The sequence below is a fragment of the Rattus norvegicus genome, chromosome 10, assembly GCF_021556685.1.
Source record: "Rattus norvegicus strain SHRSP/BbbUtx chromosome 10, alternate assembly SHRSP_T2T, whole genome shotgun sequence".
Taxonomy (NCBI): Eukaryota; Metazoa; Chordata; class Mammalia; order Rodentia; family Muridae; genus Rattus; species Rattus norvegicus.
The window spans coordinates 54,683,463-54,702,903 of record NC_141543.1 but is presented as its reverse complement, the minus strand read 5'-3'; the positions used below and the strand labels follow the sequence as shown (position 1 = coordinate 54,702,903).

At 42.6% G+C, this 19,441-nt stretch overlaps 1 protein-coding gene and 1 long non-coding RNA gene across 2 annotated transcripts in view; one reads left to right on the top strand and one right to left on the bottom strand.

Annotated features, from left to right (window-relative positions):
* Positions 1–12,937: 12,937 nt before the first annotated feature.
* Positions 12,938–16,637, bottom strand: LOC120095118 (uncharacterized). Its single transcript, XR_015631717.1, has 3 exons — positions 16,372–16,637; positions 13,407–13,506; positions 12,938–13,106 (listed from the first exon to the last, which is right to left on the bottom strand). It is a non-coding gene; the product is annotated as an uncharacterized LOC120095118 (long non-coding RNA).
* A 42-nt stretch (positions 16,638–16,679) lies between these two features.
* Cox10 (cytochrome c oxidase assembly factor heme A:farnesyltransferase COX10) overlaps positions 16,680–19,441 on the top strand; it is a 112,708-nt gene continuing 109,946 nt past the window's right edge. The window contains 1 exon segment of the mRNA NM_001398997.1: positions 16,680–16,806. Within this exon segment, the coding sequence (NP_001385926.1) occupies positions 16,764–16,806 (43 nt within the window). The 5' untranslated portion in view covers positions 16,680–16,763.

Below are 19,441 nucleotides of genomic sequence, written 5' to 3'. Positions count from 1 at the left end.
GGGGTCTGCGGGTGAACTCAGGCCCCCCAGCAAGGTGGTAACTGCCCCTGAGCCGTATGGGCAGCCTTTATACCGTGCTTTCAAAGCCCACACTAGCTCCTTACTTTAGTTTTAACTTTGCAAATGATGTAATTCACTAGAAAGGAGACTTTTCGTTGATGTTGTCTTTTGTCTTAAGTTAACAAGGCTGGGTTCTTAAAACCAACTTGTAAGGCATTCATAAGACAACTCAAATGCTTGAACCAAAAGTAGGGGAATGTTCTGGAATCTTGTGTTCTGAAAAGACAAAGCTTTCTAGCTGGACAAATATTTCATATTTCTTTGATCAAATAATCAGTAGGAAGTACTGGTTATTCTGTCGATGTTTAAAACACACGGACTCGTTTATCTGAGCACCACGGCTCTGCTGTTACATTTTTAAAGGACAAATTAGTTTTGAGCCCAAACTGAAAATTTTATGTGAAAAAAATAGTTAATGCTAATAGCACATTTTGACCTAGTTTGAGGCAGCCACCTGGTGGGTCCACACAGGCTTGGTAAATACGGTCTCTGGCTTTCTCTGTGAGGCGATGGTGGGAGATGAATAAAAACTGTTTCGGAGGCAGTAGTTTTCCATTTGGCTCTTGTGCAGCCCCCTTCAGCTCTCCAGTATTTATATCAGCTCGCCCCAGTGATTATGTGAGGGACATGGCCTTAAGGTAGGCAGTGGCACTAGTCCTCTACTTAAGACATGCTTCCCTTTTCAATGTGGACGACTGGGAGGCTCTCTGTGCTTGGATGCCTCTGCCTTGCCTTATGGTGTCTACACACAAGAAGCATCTTCCCTGTTCACAAGTGAAATGAAAGACACCACATGTTTCTTAACTTTCCCCATCACAAACTTTTACATCTAGTGTACACACAAATCCAGACATCCCACTTAAAGTCCCAAGTCTGCAAGTCGTCCGCTAACCCTCGTCATGGGCTGTAGCTGATTAGCACCCAGTCAGTCACACGTTCTAGTCAGAGGCGCTTTACATCTCCTTTTCCTCCTCAGTCTCCCTGCCACAAGAAGCTTCATCACATTCTTACCAACCTCTATGTCTCTTCTGTTGTGCTGTGCCCTTCACTTTGAATTCCGTCTGTAAAATGGCCTCTTCCAGACAACCACCCTTGGGTATGCAGTACAGGAGTCCTCCTTATCTGGGGTTTTACTTTTGACCATTTCATTTACCTACAGCCAACAAGGTTGTAACATTAAGTGGAATGTTAATTGGAAAATGTTAAGTGGAAAATTCAAGTTTTAAGTAGGAATAATTGGTGCAGTGCAAGGTCTGAGTCATGGTCAATATACCCAGTGTCATTCCATTGGAGAACACTGATTTTCCCTTTCTCAGTGGGTATTAATTGAAAATAGCTTCTTAGTGGGTGGGGTCCCAGGTTCACTCACCTTTCTCAGTGCTGGGATTTTTTTGTCTGGTTCAAGCCTGTGCAGGTCTTCTGTGTGTTACCACAGCCTCTGGGTTCATATGGGTATGAGTCCTGTTGTGTCTACAAGACACAGTTTCCTTAGAGTCATCCACCACAATCCTTCTATCTCTTCTTCCTCACAACTCCCGGAGCCTTAGAAGGAAGAGATCGATAAAGACATTCTGTATAGGGCTGAGTGCTCTCAAGACTCTCACTGTCTGCACACGTTAGCTCCCTCTCTGGTCAGTGAAGCACTCATCAGTGGGTACAATGGCATGCCATTAGGAATCATTTTATTGCTGTGTTCCTTTAGCAGGATAATAGCAGAAGGTTTTTCCCCTTTATGGTCATATGTTACCTGTCAATAGCCAAGAAAATTACCCTTGCTCCTAAAAGGCATCTCCAAGGGAAATACACTCTTGTGGATAAAATTCACTCCAGGATAAATGAATAGTATTGGGATGACGTAACATTTAAGAATATGATTGCTTTTGTGGATGGCACAACATGTTCACTAGTTCTTGTCAACTTGACATAATCTGTAGTCACCCTGGAAGAGGGAACCATTTAGTGAGCCGTCCTGGCTGTCAGTGGGCTTCAGCGGTTCCCTTGGAGGAACTGGGAGTCTATGACTGTTGCAAGCCCAGTTCATACAAGTTGTGCTCTGTCCGCATGGCACACCTGCTTGGCAAAATGGTAAGAAAAGCCACTGAGGGGGAGTGACAAGCTCCAGGTTTTAAACCATTTAGAAAGCATGACTTAAAAACTCAGTTGAGGGAGGTGTTGATTAAATGACAGAAACTCGATGTAGAGAGGAGGAATAGTTTCAAGACACCTATTGTACAGCATTGGAGTCAGGAACAGTGTCGAGCACTTGAAAATAGCCAAGATAGGAAATGGTAAGCATTCAAACAGGTATGTGAGGTAATGTGCAACTACCTTCTTTGTTCGGTTTGCCCTGTTCGTTATATAGTCATATTTCAAAACATTGTGTTGCATGCTATAAATACACACATCTTTTACTTTTCACTTTAAAAACAAGAAAAGGGGATGTTAATTAGTTGACTTTCAAAAACATTATCTATTTTTTGTTGTTGTTGACTTAAAAGATGATTCTGAGTACACAACAACCCCAAGGCAGATAAGAACATTTATTCACAGCCCATGCCGCCAGGCTCAGGGCATACATGCCATCAGGGCAAACGTACTTTTAGATTTTCACAGGGCGGCACAGTACCCACCCTTCCAGCCTTCTCAGCCTACCTCACTTCTGTCTGTACCTGCATCTGCCTTGGCTTCTCGAACTCCCGGATCTGTTTCCTGGATCCTTAGCAAATGAATAACTCACTCTGAACAGTCAATCGGAAACAACTGCTGACAGCAAAATGCTCCCTTGATTTGCATGTCCATGAGGTAAGAGCTTTTAGTTATGGCCTGTGATGCAGCCCCACGTGGTGTTTTACTGAGGTAAGACACATGGGAGGACATGTGCTGTTTGGAGCGAGGACAAATGGGACCCAGCGGACAGTGATGGGTGCTTGCATCGCTAACCTTGCAGTGCTTCCTAGGTCTCTCATCTTTGCTAATTTTTACTTCACTGTTGGAGACAAACAGAGAATTTCTCCTGGCATCCCAGCTGGTTCTGGTCGCTCCTGTTGACTTGTGCAGATTTGGCAAAGGCCTGGCTGTTTCGGCTGGATGGTGCCATCGCTGCTGATTCCTGTTAGGCATCCTGACACTACTAAACTGGACTGCTGGTATTCTGACAAACAAAAATTGAAATCGCCACCCCAAACTACTTCTAAACAGGCCCAGATCCCATCCTATTTGCCATTTTTTCTCCCCTATCTCTGGCCAGTGGGCTAGAAGCAGGGAGCCAAGGTTTTTCAAAACCCCTATTAAAAATAGGTTTTTAAAAATCTAAGCCTCCATGTTCAACACTTAGCTCAAACAAATGACTGGCTGTGGAGGGATTTTAACCCCCACACAGGCAGCACTGAACTTTCAGATGGAGGATGTTTGTTTGTCCCTGAGCTGGGCAGGCAACAGCCTCTGGTAAACAATAAAGTCACAACTGAAGAGCTTACCCTTAGTGTGTGCTCACTCACAAACACATGATAAATCCTATTGATCAATGAGTAAATCCTATTGATCGACCTGTTTTTACTTCAACATTCTGGAAGACATTGGATTTCTGGGCTTGGACTTTCTTCTTTTTGAGCAGAGAGGCTAAAACAGTAACCAAATAAGGTGGAATGCCTTCTAGATACAAAGGATGCTACTTTGTGCCTTAGGGGAACCATGGGTTTAATTTATAATTATAAGTTATAATTCTATAGTTTACATTCTACAAGTTTTATTTTGCAGACATCACTCAGAAAGGCTGCTCAGCCAAAGACCAATCAAATGTGACAGGCAGGCTTGATCCAGGGCAGCACTGCTTGATTGACTTTCCTTTCACCACTCGCTGTTTCACATGAAAACGTAAGGTTTTCTACCTGAGCTCCAGAGGGTTTGGCATTAGAAGTGCCTAATCATTGATTTGGGAAAGTGGTCGTCACTACAAAGAAAATAAGATTAGCCAGGCGTTATAGTGACTCAGATGGGGGGGGGGGGAATCATATGAACCTCTGCTTTCTATAGATTTGAATTTTCTGTAACAAACAGAAGCGGGTAGGAATTTTCACATCTCATAAAAGCATTGAATAGTACAGATGGTTCAACATTGGCTTAAGGCACTGGCTTCAGTCCCCAACACCACAAAAAGGAACGAGTCAAAATAGCAAAAACAAATGGCTCAGAATCTAACCAGGACTTCAAAAGGTTCTGCCTGATCTGGCTATGTAGACACACATACTCATACAGTCACACACATGACATTCACACACACACAGAGAGAGAGAGAGAGAGAGAGAGAGAGAGAATAAGAGAGAAGAATGTGAGAGAGAGAGAGAGAGAATAAGAGAGAAGAATGTGAGAGAGAGAGAGAGAGAGAGACTCACATAGATACACACATTCACACAGACACACACAGTCATACGGTTTAAAGCATCTTCTAGCATCAACAACGTAAATGTGGTATTAATCAGTCGTGAAGGCACAAACCAGAAGCTTCGAAGTCTCGGTGTTTCTGGCATATCACATAAGCAAATGTTCCCGTTTCATGTGTGAACCAAAGCACTCAGAACTATTCACTGTCTTGTGTTCCTTTTCATTTATCCAAACCCAGCCAAAGCAAACCAGGGAGCACCGGTGGAAAGAACTGCAAATGTTTGCGAGCGGCAAGCAAATGAGGAGAAAGTCTGAGATTTAGGGAGACTTGAATTATTGTGTGTAGATATAAATAAACATTGTTCCCCGCTCAGGTTCTGTCAACACCCTGGCATGCCACACAAATTCATCCAAAGATAAATGAGCTAGTGTTACTCATACCTGAGAGCCCTGAAGCCTCCTGAAGGGCACACGCTGTACTCTGCTGAGCTTGTTTGCCGAAGTCAACCCTTGGAATACAAAGCCACCACAAAGTATGCAGCCAGCTCTGAAATCTGAGTGTTCAGCAGGCAACCACAGGGCAAAGCAACCATTCTCTCCTGTCGAGCCACACTTCATGTCTCGGCACTGAATATCCCTAGAGTACCATGGCTTCAGTCTCCACTCTGTCTGTTTTTCAATCAAGTAAGACATGCTTTATTGCACAGCATTTGTAAAAAATTAACCGAAGTAGAAAGGTAAATGTGTATTAATTCTAACAACTATTTTGAGTCTGACTGTACGCTTTTAGACATTTTAAGTTATATACTCTTCAATACTAAGATAGGACCAGGTTGAAAGGACCTTAGTTCAAATCCAGCCTGTGGACTTTTAGTTCCTGTAAGCATTCTTCTCAGGAGTCACAGTGTGCACACCTGGGATTATGTCATTTATTCAGTCAATATGTGCTATTGGTCATTCACCAAGGATTATTGTTATGTTCAAGAAATTTTCAGGTTGGGCCCTTCAAACTGAACTTGCGTAAATATCTTATAGGTGAGCATTTTTCTAATGCCCTCAGTATGAATGTTTAGAAGTAGGGTGCACAGATACGAACTTTTGGAGGCCTTCCATACAAATTGCCTCCAGGAGATAATGTATGTAATTTTCTCTCAGCCCAACCCCACTCACCAGCAGTTGCTGTCTTTCTTGTCATCCTTTCCAGGTCAAAGGGCAGATGATGTGCCATCTTATTTGAATATATAACTCTTCTAGTTGATACCCTTTACCTGTAATCCTGGCACTCAGGAGACCGAGGCAGGAAATCAGTACAAGTTTGAGGACAGCTTGGGCTACAGGTTGAATTGTAGGCCACCTTAGGCTCCAAGAGATTCTGTTGTAAAAGGAAAACTAGTATTAACCTCTGTCTTTGTCTCTCTGCTCTCTCCCTGTCTGTCTCATGCAGCTACACACCTGCCTGTGTTCAATGTTTAACACTTGTTTAGTTTCGTAAGCACTGAACCTAACAATATATTCTTTGGTTCTGGCTTTGCATTCTTTTCAGTGATCTTGTTACCCAGACTTGGGCAAACACCAGCAGACTCTTGATATATTTATCAATATAAATATACTATCAACATTTTGTAACACATCTCTTTACCCCAGTTCATTTTTGTTAGTAAATTCCTCCCTTGGGACGGGGGAGTTACAAGATCTACTCCTCCTCATAAGGTCCCAACAACAAACCAAAGTAGGATTACAAGCAGAGCCCCTCCTGGGAGAGCCATGAGTTTATTGGGCTAACTTTTAGAGCATGGGTGAGAAGTTAATGGCCACGGCATGAGTGACCCCATAGCAACTGCACTGGAAGTCTGAGCCCAGCAAGGATGCTGAAGGCTTCTCCAGCTGCATAAATGGAGTCTCTCACACCCACCCCAGTTAACCTCTGAACGCTCTAGCTCCTCTCAAAGACCTCAAGGTCCCGTGCAATTAGGGTAGTGATGCACACAAATGGACGGAAGCAGTGGCTGGGTACCCTGGTGAGGGTCCAGTGATCCTCCCATCCACTCCATTCCTGAGGCAATTTCAATAGTGCACAGACCCAGCTCTACAGCAGGCAGAACAATCAGCTGATGAAAATGGCTGCTGTTTGCTGTGTTGGTGTAGGGGATAAGATACGGTGTCATACAACAACTTTGCAGTTTCTCTTGGCTATTTCTTACTTATTTTACACAAAACTCTTTAGAATCATTTTATCGGTATCCGAGATTACAAATTTTATTGGACAAATTAACAGGGTTCCATTTTTACCGCACTAATACAGAAATACAGTCTGGAGGTCATAAAAATACTGTCTAGTCTAGTACTCATTTGTATTTACAACGTTATTTGGACCTTGGCAATCCTAGTAGGATGATCTGATTAGTTTAAACTCAGCTGGGGGCCAAAAGCTAGTTGCAAGTTTTCATCTAAAAGAATCAAGGAATTGTCAAGATTTTTAAATTAAATGTCTGTAATGGATTCCCTGTATACAAAAAGGGCTTAAAATATTTCACATAGTTATTGGTGAAAAAAAAATCAGTAATACCAATAGTGACTGAACTGCTGTATGGTACAGAGAAATAAGTAATGTGCTGGGTATAACAGATTTTACACATCACTTTTCCAATTGCTCTCTGTTGTGCCTCCATTAAAAGATGAGCTAGTTGAAGCACAGAAGGGTAGATAAAAATCTCAGCAGGGTACAGACTTCAGACACCAAGGAGCAGAGTTCTGTTTGATTTACTTTAATATTCCACATACCAGAGAATGTGAACGTTTATAGGGTGAGGACTCTGTGGCTGTGCCCAACTATTTCTATCCCTGATTGTGGTTCTAAGGCACAGGGCTTCAAGCCAATGCTTCAGGCCAAAATCATGCAAGTCCACAAAGTTCTTAGGTGTGTGTGTGTGTGTGTGTATGTGTGTATGTGTGTGTATGTGTGTATGTGTGTGTATGTGTGTATGTGTGTGTGCATGCACACATATACACACATGTATATATATGTGTGTACATACACACATGTACATATATGTGTGTGTACGTACACACATGTATATATATGTACATACACACATGTATATACTGTACATACACACACATATATATATACATATATATATATAAAATTATTTTAGTTATGCGTTTATCACGTGTGTGCAGGTACCTGAAGAAGCCAGAGAGGGCATCAGGGCTGAGTTATAGGCGATTGGGAGGCACCTGACTTGGGTGCTGAGGAACTGAACTCCAGTTCCCAATGCTTGGTTTTAAGGCAGCTTTACAGTAGCCCTGCCTTTCTCCAGTGAGAAAGAAACTCCTCCCCGGTGAAAGCTTCTTAGCCTCTTCACACTCAACTAACTCCAACTCTGGCTGTCCTGGCTCCTGACTCTTTCGTACTGAGATTTGAGAACGGGTACTTCTTGATTATGCACACTGGCCTTTCTTCCTTCTCCAAGGGTACATCTCGCCCCGCACATGCCTCGGATCACGGACTGATGGGCCAGTCTCTTGATGTATTCTTATCTATACCAAAGTTGTAGAAATTCTTAGCAAATAGAGTCAAATGAACACGAGCCAGTTTAAGATGTAGATGCACACTTTCAGAGAATTTGGGAGAACGAATTAAATGCCCAAATCATTTTAAACATGGGGGTCCCTTCACAATAGTCCCATGAATATTTGAAAAACATGAATTGGAAACCCAGATGTTGGCTGAGGGAAGAAGTTAGCATCTCTCGACCCCCACCACCCTCTTTATGTGGAAGGGAGTAGTAACCGAGAGATTTATTTTCCCACTGAAACTTTCCTTAGAAAATGGAAACGATTACAGTTAGTTTTGAATATTATTTTTCCTGCAGTGGCATAAATCTCAGAGTGCTCGCCAGTGCTCATTTTCAGTTTCTGTCCTGAGTTCCCCACACTTCCTGGATTTCAAACCCCCATTCATGGATGAGATCTTATCTACAGGGGGAAAAAACGTTCTTTATTTTTCCGGGGCACATAGATATTAAATAAAGATATTTTTCATAAAACTAAATTATTCAATGTAAATAGCTATCAGGTTATATCCCTGGAATAATTTTTCACATTAAGATGATTTGTCTTTTACAAAACGACTACAGTGTTAGATGATAGTTTGACTTAATTTAAACACCCTTACAACGTTAAAAGTTGGCAACCCTGTGTTGGTTTTAAATTTATTTTTGAAATGTTTTCTGTTCGAAATAACCCCAAACCCACTGAACCACCAGAATGTATCTTCAAATAGTTTTTCAATTAGTTGGAATCATTGGCAAGGTCCTGCATTTCTGAGAATGCCTGCCTGTCCTGACGATAGACAAATCATTGGCTGTAGTGATCTTAGGTCATAACTCCCCCCTCAAGACCCTGGGGAGTCATTTGGCATGGAACTATTGGAAAGGAAATGCCTGAAGCCAACCCAAAGTTTTATTGTCTTACAAATTTTTACCCAATACTCGTTCTCCCTCCCGCTGCATTTACATGTCTCGCTTTCTGAAGACTTTGTACACAGCCCTCCCAAGCACATGCTACTGAGAAAATGTCTGGCCTCTCTGAAGTCTGGGTTCAGTTTCCAGGCCTTACCATCCACAGCATCCCTGTGCAGAATTACAGGCCGATGGGTGTCTTTCCACATGTTCGGTTTCTAATGTGATATTAATTGGAAACAGGGTCATGCAGATAAAATCAAATTGAGGTTGTTGACAATGGAGTGTAAATCAACTTGACAGGTGATTTTTCGAGAAGTTACCTTTAAAGCTGGGCATGGTGGTGCATGCCTGTAATCCCAGCACTAAGGAGGGTGAGGCAGAAGAACTAAATTCCAGGGCAACCTGCGGTACACCGTGACACTCTGTGTACTAGCCACTTTGCCATTGCTGTGATAAAACACCAGGCCTGAAAGCAACTTGAAGAAGAGCTTACTTTAGTTTACAGTTCCGGAAGAACTCAGCCTATCAAGCCACACAAAGATCTGACATGCAAACTAGGAGATGGCATGTTCGTTCACACACAGGAAGCAGAGAAACGGAGCAAGCAAGAAGTGGAATGCCTGTCCCCATGGATACATCTTCCAGACAGGCTGTACATCCTAAAGGTTCCAGGCCCTTCCCAAACAGTGCCTCAAACTGGGGACCGAATGCTCAGACACGTGAGCCTATGGGGGATATTTCCCATGCAGACCATCATACTCTAGTTGAGAAATGCAAAACAACAGAAAGGGTAAAATTGATCACAGAGGCCGCCATATGGAGACACGAAGAGGAAAGATGACTGTATTTAGGAGGGGTCTGAGATTGGGGTTCTGCTGCAAACAATGCCTTGGGACTTCCAGGAGACCATGATCTCCTATTAAGCTATTAAAGGGCACGGCCTGCTGGCATTCGTCATCTCCACAGTGGGGAGACAATACACATCTGCTGCTTTAAGTTGCCCGGTCTATGGTGTTTATGAAACCAAGGACGATCTCCCAAACACTCTCAGCTCTAGTTCCTAGATGTAGGCAGCCTAAACGGTTGTTGAGATGATGTGTAAGCATGGCGAATCGTATCAAATAACAAGTTATTTTGCTATCCTCACTCTCACCAGCACCAACTACATCAGCGCACCTTTTCTCAACTGGGGTGGTTTGTCTCGGTAATGTGCCCTGTAGGCTCAGGTATTTGAACAAGTGGTCTCCAGTTGGTAGTGCTGTGTGGGGAGGTTATGGGACCTTTAGTTAGGTAGAGCTTGCTGGAGGAGGTGTGTCACTGAGGTCAGGCTTTGAGGACTTATAGCTTGACCTGACTTCCTGCTCCGCTTCCTGTGTATGGTTGAGACAAGCTGTTTCAACTTCCCGTGCTTGCAAACACATCTTGCCTTCCCCCACCATGACTGACTCTGTCCCTCTGGGACTCTTTTGACAGCTGGGCTAGAAGTCATTCATGTTCAGTTTTTCAAAGAATCTGGCTGCTTTCTGTCCCATTCTAAGGACGTGAGCGAGGTTAACTTTAAAGGTAATGGGCTCGTTTCTTTGACAGAGAAAACATCAAGACAGCTTCATGTTATGTGCTGGAAACGAGGCTGTGATGATGACAATTAGCTCCATTAAAGAGATGCCCTTTGGTTTGCATTGGAAAGACATGAAATCTTCACTCAGGGCAAGATAGGACACCCGTAAGCTTGTAAAAGACAGCCAGCGAGGTTTCCTGCTCCTACAGAAGTTGCAGCAATTGTGACCCGAGGAGGTGAAGGTCCATCCAAGATTGGCACCTGAACCTGGCAGTGTTCGGTTTTGAAAACAAGAAAGATAGAGGATTGAGGGGGTCATGGATTCTTCCTCTGGAGATTTAGAGAGCCACCGAGTGCAGGCAAGTGTGGCAGGCTGAGTTTCCAACAAGCCCCTGGAAGACCACTGGGTGAAGCTGTAAGGGCGAAAACTGAGGTACAGTAACATCTATATTTTGGGGATGTCAGAGCCATGAGACATTGAGCAAGGGGAGCTGCATACAAGGAATAGAACCAGAAGGATGAGCAAAGCTTGAGGAGCAGAGTCATCCAAGGCTCTTGAAACTGAAGACCTGGATACTGGACAGGGAGCTACAGGATTTGTTATTTGCCTTGTCGGGTGTTGGTCTTGCTTTGGTCCAATCTTTTATTCTGTGCCACTGTACGTCAAAAATATGTAATTCACTTTTTCCCCTTACTAGGGAGTCACAGAGAAGAGATTGCCTTGAGGCTCAAAAGAACTTGGGACTTTTCAACAGTGTTGAGACTGTCATGACTGGGAACTTACAAAGTTAGTTACATGCATTTTGTATCGTGAGAAGGCCATAGCTTAGAAGACCAATGTTGTTTGAATGAAAAATGTTCCCCACAGGCTTTGAATACTTGGTCCCAAGTTAGTGATGTCATTTGGGGAGATATGAAACCTTTAGAAGGTAGAGTCCTACTGACCATGGAGTTATTTTTGAGAGCTTATAACCTCACCATATTTCTTACTCTTTGCTTCTTCTGTCCAGTTGGATTAGCTCTCAATATTCTACTCCTGCTGCCTTGCACTCTGTCCTTCTGAAACCAAAAGGTAAATGAACTCTTCCTTAGGTTGCTTTCTGTAATGGTATTTTATCATAGCAACAGAAACATAACTAGCACAATGAGCTCTTATTTTCATATATGGTTTATGTGACTTGCAGAAAACTGCAATAATTTTTGAAGCTGAATTGCCAGGTCCACCATCAAAGCTTTTGTTTTAAGAGCTCTTAGGTAGAAACTGGGTATTCTTATGAAGGTCCAGATGTTGGCTAGGTACTAACAGTGTAAATTAAAGTCATGGACCCTGGTATTAGCATCCTGTCCTATACATGGACAAACCTGAGTCAAATGAAATTGAGTGCAAGTCAGAAAATTTAAAATTCAAGCAAAATTTTAAGGCTGAACTTCAATGACTGGTTTGATGAAATAAAAGAATTCTGGAATAGAATGAAGAAAATAAAATCTAGATCCCAGGGACTGTATAACACAGATCATTGTAGTAGAACTGGAAACATGTGCACTGGTATCAGAAAGGCTTAAATTCTAGTTGTGGCACTTTTCAGAATGTGAATGTGGAAAAATGGGTGACTCGTCTGAAATGTCAATACAGCGTATCTTGAGAAAAAGTTCTTGAGAGAAAGCAGTAAGACCATCATGAGCAGCACTGGTGGATGCTAAAGGATAATGCTTTGCAAATATGTGATGTATTGTCCTAATAACAGAAGCCTGACAAGCTCAACTCAACTCCTGCAGTGAACTCATGGGAGGAGGAGTGGACCAACTCCTGAAAGTTGTCCTCTAATCCTCATACTCATACCATGGCTCACATGAGGAAGTACACGCACACACACACACAGACACACAGACACATACACACACACGCACATGCACACACACAGACACACACACAAAATTAAAAATAATAAAATAAATTTTGTTTGTTGTTGGTCTAAAGGTTAAAGGTATAAATGCAGAAAAAAAAAGAGGCTCATGGACAAGTAGTAACTGGTTCCAGAAAATATATAAGGAGGTTGGCACATTCTTAGTCATTTATTAAAGATTGTTGTCCTGGAAGTCACCTAACTGGGATTCTGCTTGCTAAATTATCTTCCCCACATTTTGTACTTCAGACTTGTATAGTATACAGATGGTTCACTTATGCGAACACATAACCATTTCCCCATAGCTAAAAAAAAAAAAAAAAAAAAAAAAACCAAACCAACAATAACAACCAAAAAACCCTAGTCTTTAACAGGGTACTTAAGGTTATGATTTTTCTCAAACATAGGATTTTTTTTTCCTATGCTTAGAACATTTTACCATCACTAGGCTCCGATATGGTGAAAAGGACCAAACAAGGAGAGGAATGCCTTCCTGCTGTGGTAAACCAGCTATTCTGACATCATCAAAGCAGATGTGTGCACAGTAAACAAGAAACACAAAACAAAGCTGTACAAAATGGCCTTTTATTATTAGTGTTACTTAAAGCATTACAGGTTGATTTTATGTTAGAAATGGTTAACACCTCAACCTGATGGAGCACACCTGCACTCCTACTACTCAGAAGGCTCAGGCAGGAGAAACACCAGTTTAAAGACAGTCGTAGGCACTGAGGTTGTCTGAAAAAAAAAAAAAGTACAGACTCAAACTCCACTGTTTGACTTTTCACTGGGCATGGCATCTTTTGTGGAGAGCTGCCACAATCTCAGTTGTCTCTGTCTCGTGTATCTTCAGCAAGCTTTAATGCAAGCTGCTCAGCCCCCTAGGCCATCCACTGAATACATCACCCAGGATACAAGAAACTGGGGTTTATTTATTCCTCCGGCTTGTTATAGCTTCAGGATGGCTGTTTCAGCTCCAGGGATTTTCATTCCCAACCCTGCTTCCTGAAAATAAAACAGGCAAGGCAGAAAGAGTACCTCCCTTCCATGTTCAGTAAACAAACAAAAGTTCTCCAGAACGTCACCAGCAGACTCCTCTTTCTCTTCTCCTATCTGGGCCATCCTACTTTCCAAAAGTCTGAAAAACAGAGTGACAGGTGAGGGTGGATGAAATTATGCCATACCATTGGTATTGGGAATTCTGCTTCCCTTGACACAATCAGGGTCTATTGATTACAAAGGTGGCAAAGAAAGCTCACCCAGGGCATTTCCTGCCACTCTGCCATTCTAAATAACTGTAATCTTCCCTCTTAGTGTCCCAAGAGTCAAGGACGGAGCTGAGCCCTGGGAAGGAAGCAAGGAAAAGGGTGCATGCAGACTATAACTGAGGTGCCTATCTGGAATGAATTCAGAGGATGATCCTACCCTGATGTGATCAGTCACCTTGGAGGAAGAAGGAGGAACTCTGGCCAGCTGAACTGGGTGGTCAAGTTCCCATGAGGCTGTAAATTCCAATCACTTAAGAGTAGAATATCTACTCTTAAGACTTCCCATCAGTAATCTACAAAGCGGCTATGTAGAACTGTACCTAGAGCTGGGGATGGGCCAGCCACTTTGTTGCAGTTGTCCTGCATGGCTCTGCCCACGAGGGCTACAGTGTAGCAAGAGTGGTGCAAGGAGAAGGGACTAGTTTCTCTTCCTTCCCTTTTCCAATCTGCCTGTTCTTCCTGGAAGCGCCTATTAAAGATGTTACTCTTTAGCAGTAGCTGAGTCCTCTTGCAGTTTTTTTCATCATTCAAAGAATCAGCTTGGGGCTGGAAGCAGACTTAGGAGTGCTTGCCTCACTTAAACACTCATTAGCAAGGAACAAAGGAACCACTCCAACTCATGTCCATTCATATACGTGTCTTTTATTGTAAGTCTCTTTGCAGAAGGGAGGTATGCTTATGCCAGGGAATACTGAGCAGAGGCTGGGGAACACGTTACTAGTGAGAAGCTGGCATGATGCATAATGAAAACTGAGGGAGTTTATAGTGGTTTGAAAAAAACAAAAAGCCCCACATAGGACCATAGGGAATAGCAATGTCAGGAGGTATGGCCTTGTTGAAGGAAGTGTGTCACTGAGGGGTGAACTTTGAGGTCTCAGATGCTCAAACCAAGCCCAGAAGGGCAGTCTCTTCCTGCTGCCTTCACATGCAGATGTAGAGCTCTCAGTTCTCTAGTACCATGTCTGCCTGAGTGCCATTATGCTTCCTACCATGATGATATGAACTAAACCTTTGACTATAAGCCACCTTCAATTAAGTGCTTTCCTTTGTAAGAGTTGCTGTGGTTGGTACTTCTTCACAGCAATTGAAATCCTAACTAAGACAGAGATGGATAGTCTTTAGCATATTTCTTTTTAAAAAAATACTTATCGTCATAATATATTCATGTATGAATGAAATATATGAAAGCAATGATGTGTAGCTATCTTCAAAAAGATTTTACATCTAAAAAATGGTATCAACTGTCTACACTAAAGTTTTAAATATATTGAGAGTTGTACAACCACCATTACAATCAATTTAGGGATATTTTCATTTTCTCTCTATCTAAATGAGCCCTGTACCCATCAGCAACATTCCTCTTTTCTCTCTACCCCTTCTACTAGCACTAGGAAATTACTTACATACTGCCTCTCTTTAATGTTTTTAAGAATTCTGGAATTTTCAGATACATGGGAACTATCAAATACTTGGCCTTTTGTGATTGACTTCTTCATTTTAATATTGTTTTCATGGTTGTTGTATGTATTTACACTTCATTTTCATTTCATGGCAAATAGACTACTATGTGGACATATTTATCACAGAATATGTACAATTGGTTGATGAGCACTCAAGTTATATCCACTTTGGGCTACTACGATGTTATAAGTGAATGAATGTTGTCATTTGTCTTGGGTATATTCCTGGGAAAGGCACAGCTGGGCCATGAGGTAGCACTGTGTTTAACTTATTGAGGTACACCTAAACTGCTTTTCCAAAGTGGCTACAATATTTTACATTCCCATAAGCAATGTATCAGGATTCCTTTCTTTACTAATTTTCCAACTCCTACTATTGATTAGTTTTATTTATAGCCATCTTACAAGTATACAGTCCTATCACTTTTTGGTTTTATAACATAAATTTTAAGAGACAAATATAAAGGGACAGGAAGCATTGCTGTACAACCTACTGTTTGAATCACTCAATCTCTCTTGCCCTTGGGTTCCATATCTTGTAACCATCCTGGTAGGCATCTGAGGCCTAGTTTGTAAAGGACTAATTTATAATGATCAGCTTTCCAGAAACGGTGGGTTTAATTAATCAAGATGGCTGCAAAGCAGAAGGCCTGATTCATCTAAGCAACACTCACTGTTGGTGTGACTAGATCCCAAACTGTGCTTTTCATTTGTGTATTTACGGCTTGTACTTCGTGATATTTCACTTAACTTAACTTCAAGCCCTTGCAAAACGGTGGATTGAACAAAGTTGTTAACTTTTCAGTTATTCATCAGAAATTCATCCTCTTCTTCCTCAGTTTAACATTTATTTGATGGGGACACCCATTATCCTAGGTCCGCAGTGATGAATTGTGACGGGTCTCAGAGAATCAATCCCATTCTCTGCTCTGTCTTCCTGGTAAACTTTAAAGATCTCAGTTTCTTCTACTTAGCAGCAAGTTGGCTCTTAAAAGCCTTTCTTTAGCCTACTTCACAGAAATGTTAATCTCATTCCATAGTTAACCTCATTTCTACCTTATCCCTCTCAAGATGATTCTTACAGTGACCAGTTCTTACTGCAGAGATACAGTGCATGCTCCTACACAATCCGAGAGTCTCCTGTCTCAGTGCCCCAAGATTAGCACCTAGGGTAAACCACAGAGATCTCACCTTGTTGCCGAAAGCAAGCACAAACTGCCCTTGTAAGACAGATTTCGCTCTTTTAAGGAGTTCTTTCGCGTTTCTTTTACTTACCAAACTCCACGAGAAGCCAACAGGCTGTGCAAGAACAAGCCTGGTTGACAATTGTGGAGGCATTCAATTCTCTCAAGCTCACGGGACTGCCAGACCGGTCCCGTGCCCTAACCCCGCCACGACACTCTTTCCGCCCGCGCGCTCCGGCGATTTGTCCCTCCGGAGCATCGCGTTTACCTAATCTAGAAGTGGAGCATTTGAGAGGAAGGCGAAGGCTCCACCGTCGGATCTGTATAAGCTCCGGTTGTCTAGCTTTCAGAGACCACAGGGAGGCGGAAGTGATGAGAGGAAGTCCCGCCTCAGTCAGAGGGCGGGCTAACAAGATGGCGGCGCCCAGGAGCCGGTGAGGTGAGAGGACGCTGGGGTCCTGGGGACTGCTGCACCAGTGCGTTATGGCCGCGTCCCCGCACACTATTTCCTCGCGCCTCCTCACAGGTACTGTACCTGATCGGGAACGATTGTGGGAGAATTCTTTTCTTTCTACCACGCGCGGGACCGTGTTTCCGGCTGCCTGCAACCTTGGAAGCCCTTGGCTTGTCACTTAGCAGGGAGGTGACCTTTGGGGTAACCTGAAGGGACGAGGCCAAGAACTGTGGACCAGCTGTGCACTATAGGCCAGGTGGCCCCTAACTTTTGGTGTCTCGTGCTCTTTGGAGTCTCAGACAGTGCAAGTTGGAGGGCAGAGTAAACCATGGGGCTCCACAAGCCTGGCATGTGAGAGCTGCGGTTTCTAGCCACTGCCTTTTAATGACAAGAGGCACACCTGTCCCCATTAACCATGATGATGATAACTGCAGATTGAACTTCATTGAGACAGCGCTGTACCATTAGTACGGCTCCTTCCATCAGAAGAACTTTTGACAGATATACGTTTCTCACAAACTCTTGGACCAGTCTTATATTTTACCTTTTCAGAGAAGCCAACCTTAGCACCCCATCTATAATAGAAGCCTTTATCCTTCTTTCCTTATATTACACTAGCTTATCATGGTTAACACATGCTATAATTGTTCACACACGCAATACAAATGTACAACGATTTAGTATGTTTTTCCCAATCAGGTATACACTTTGTGAAGGTAGAGATTGTCCGTCTGTCTAGTTCACCACTGTATCCCTCATGTCCAGAACAATGCCTATGCATGTTGATGATGCTCAGTCATTTGGGAATGAATGAGATTGTACTGGTAGAAATATTAAAGAGGAGGTTGGTTTTGCGGTTTTGTTGGTATCCATGGATGATGGCAAGGTGGTCCATAGTACAGACAAGACAGAAGTCAAGGTGTACCTTCTCACATCCCAGAACTATTGTGTAGGCCTTCCTGTCACATACACACTGCCCACAGTGTCTGGCTGACTGGCATGATCACGGTGCTTCTGTGAAGCTCTTTTTTCTCCCATGCTTTTGTGTGATCTCAGTGCAGATCATTTGACTTTTCCTTAATGAAATATCAATGTGTCTATAATGAGGTAACTGAGCTAGATGATTTCAGAGGTAACTTCTGGCTCATAAAGTAGGGTAGCAAGTAGAAGAGTGGGTAGAAGAGACAAGGTTGGGCAGTACTTGGTAACTGTTGGAGTTGGGTGTGAGTAATGGAGACTCCTTGGACACCTCTGTTTATATATCATTTTCTATAATAAAAAGTTTTGGGAATTTTTCTTGTGTGTGGGGTGGTGGTGGTGGTGAGTCTTTTTAGTCACTTCTTTGTTACTTTCTGTAATCCCTGACTGTGAGTATTCCTTGATGCTGACCTGTGGTACTCATTTTTAGAGGGTTCATCTCTTCTTAGTGCTTGACTATTCCCTCTGTGCAGAAGCTTCTTCTTTATATACGTTTTCCTCAGATCAGCCTTTCTTTCTACCCTTCTGTTTTGTATTTCTTATAGGACAATTCTATTTTGATTCTTGAGTGTCATAGTGCTAGGAGATAGGTTGCACATGGCCCTCCTGTTCCAGGATCAGTCTCTGGAGTGGTAGAATAGAGGAAACTAATAGCTACTTTTCTGAAATTGAGCATATCTTCAGAAAAATCTGCTCATATATAAATCTATGAAAGATCCCGCTCAGAAGTTTGGTGGGAAGAGTTGGCAGAGAAGGAACATTAGGGTTGTTAAGTAACTAGCAGTTACTTCTGAGTTGCCTCATAAAAGTTCAAGTTCTCATTTCCATTAAATATGGTTCATGAACTTTAAGTCTCCTTAGTTGATTTACAAAGCCCTACAGTTGCACTCCAGTGTTAATGATGAATAGAGGTGTTCTGATTATCTCTTCAGGTTTTAATGTATCTGTTGTAAGCTCTGGGTATCTTAAAGTGTGCATGTATTTACCTAGGCCTGAAATAGTTTTCATTTTCTAGGTACTTGTTCATGGACACTTGGCACACTTTAAATAAACCAACTATTGCCACCATTGACAAATACAGTTTCCAAGCTCTGTCCCTCCCCACCCCTCACCCCTCACCCCCACCCCTCACTCCTCACCCCTCACCCCTCACCCCTCACAGTGGTGAAGTTACTGCGATTCTGTAAAATTTCAGCTTGGCCCATCTAATCTAGAAAGAATTTCCAGGGTGGTTCCAAGGCAAACATATATCCATTCACTTGAAAATAAGTGTCATAATTGTGATTTGAGGATATGACTTTAGTGCCATTGGCTTACCTCTACTTTAAGATAATGAATGGCCTTCTATTTCCAAGGGCAGAACTTGTTCTCACAGCTCAGGAAGTCTACTTGGGCTAGTCAGTTACCAAACAGCATTTCACTTTAGTATATGGCAAATGTCCAGGAGCTGTCATAGCAGAGTTGACTAAAGGAGAAACTCTGCCATCAGAAAACTAAACACTATGATGATGGTGTCTTAAGAAATCTTTCCTTGGGGAGACAGAAACAATGTCTACTCTTTCATTATGAAGTCCTAATCAAAAACCAAAGTATGGTTCCACCAAAGTTCAACCTAGGGAACCATTGTTTTTATTCGGTTGCCTATAGAACATGGGTGAGGGGGTTACTGGCAGGGGTAGGAGGGGATCTTAAAGCAGCTGCACTTGCAAGTGTGGACCCAATGTGAATG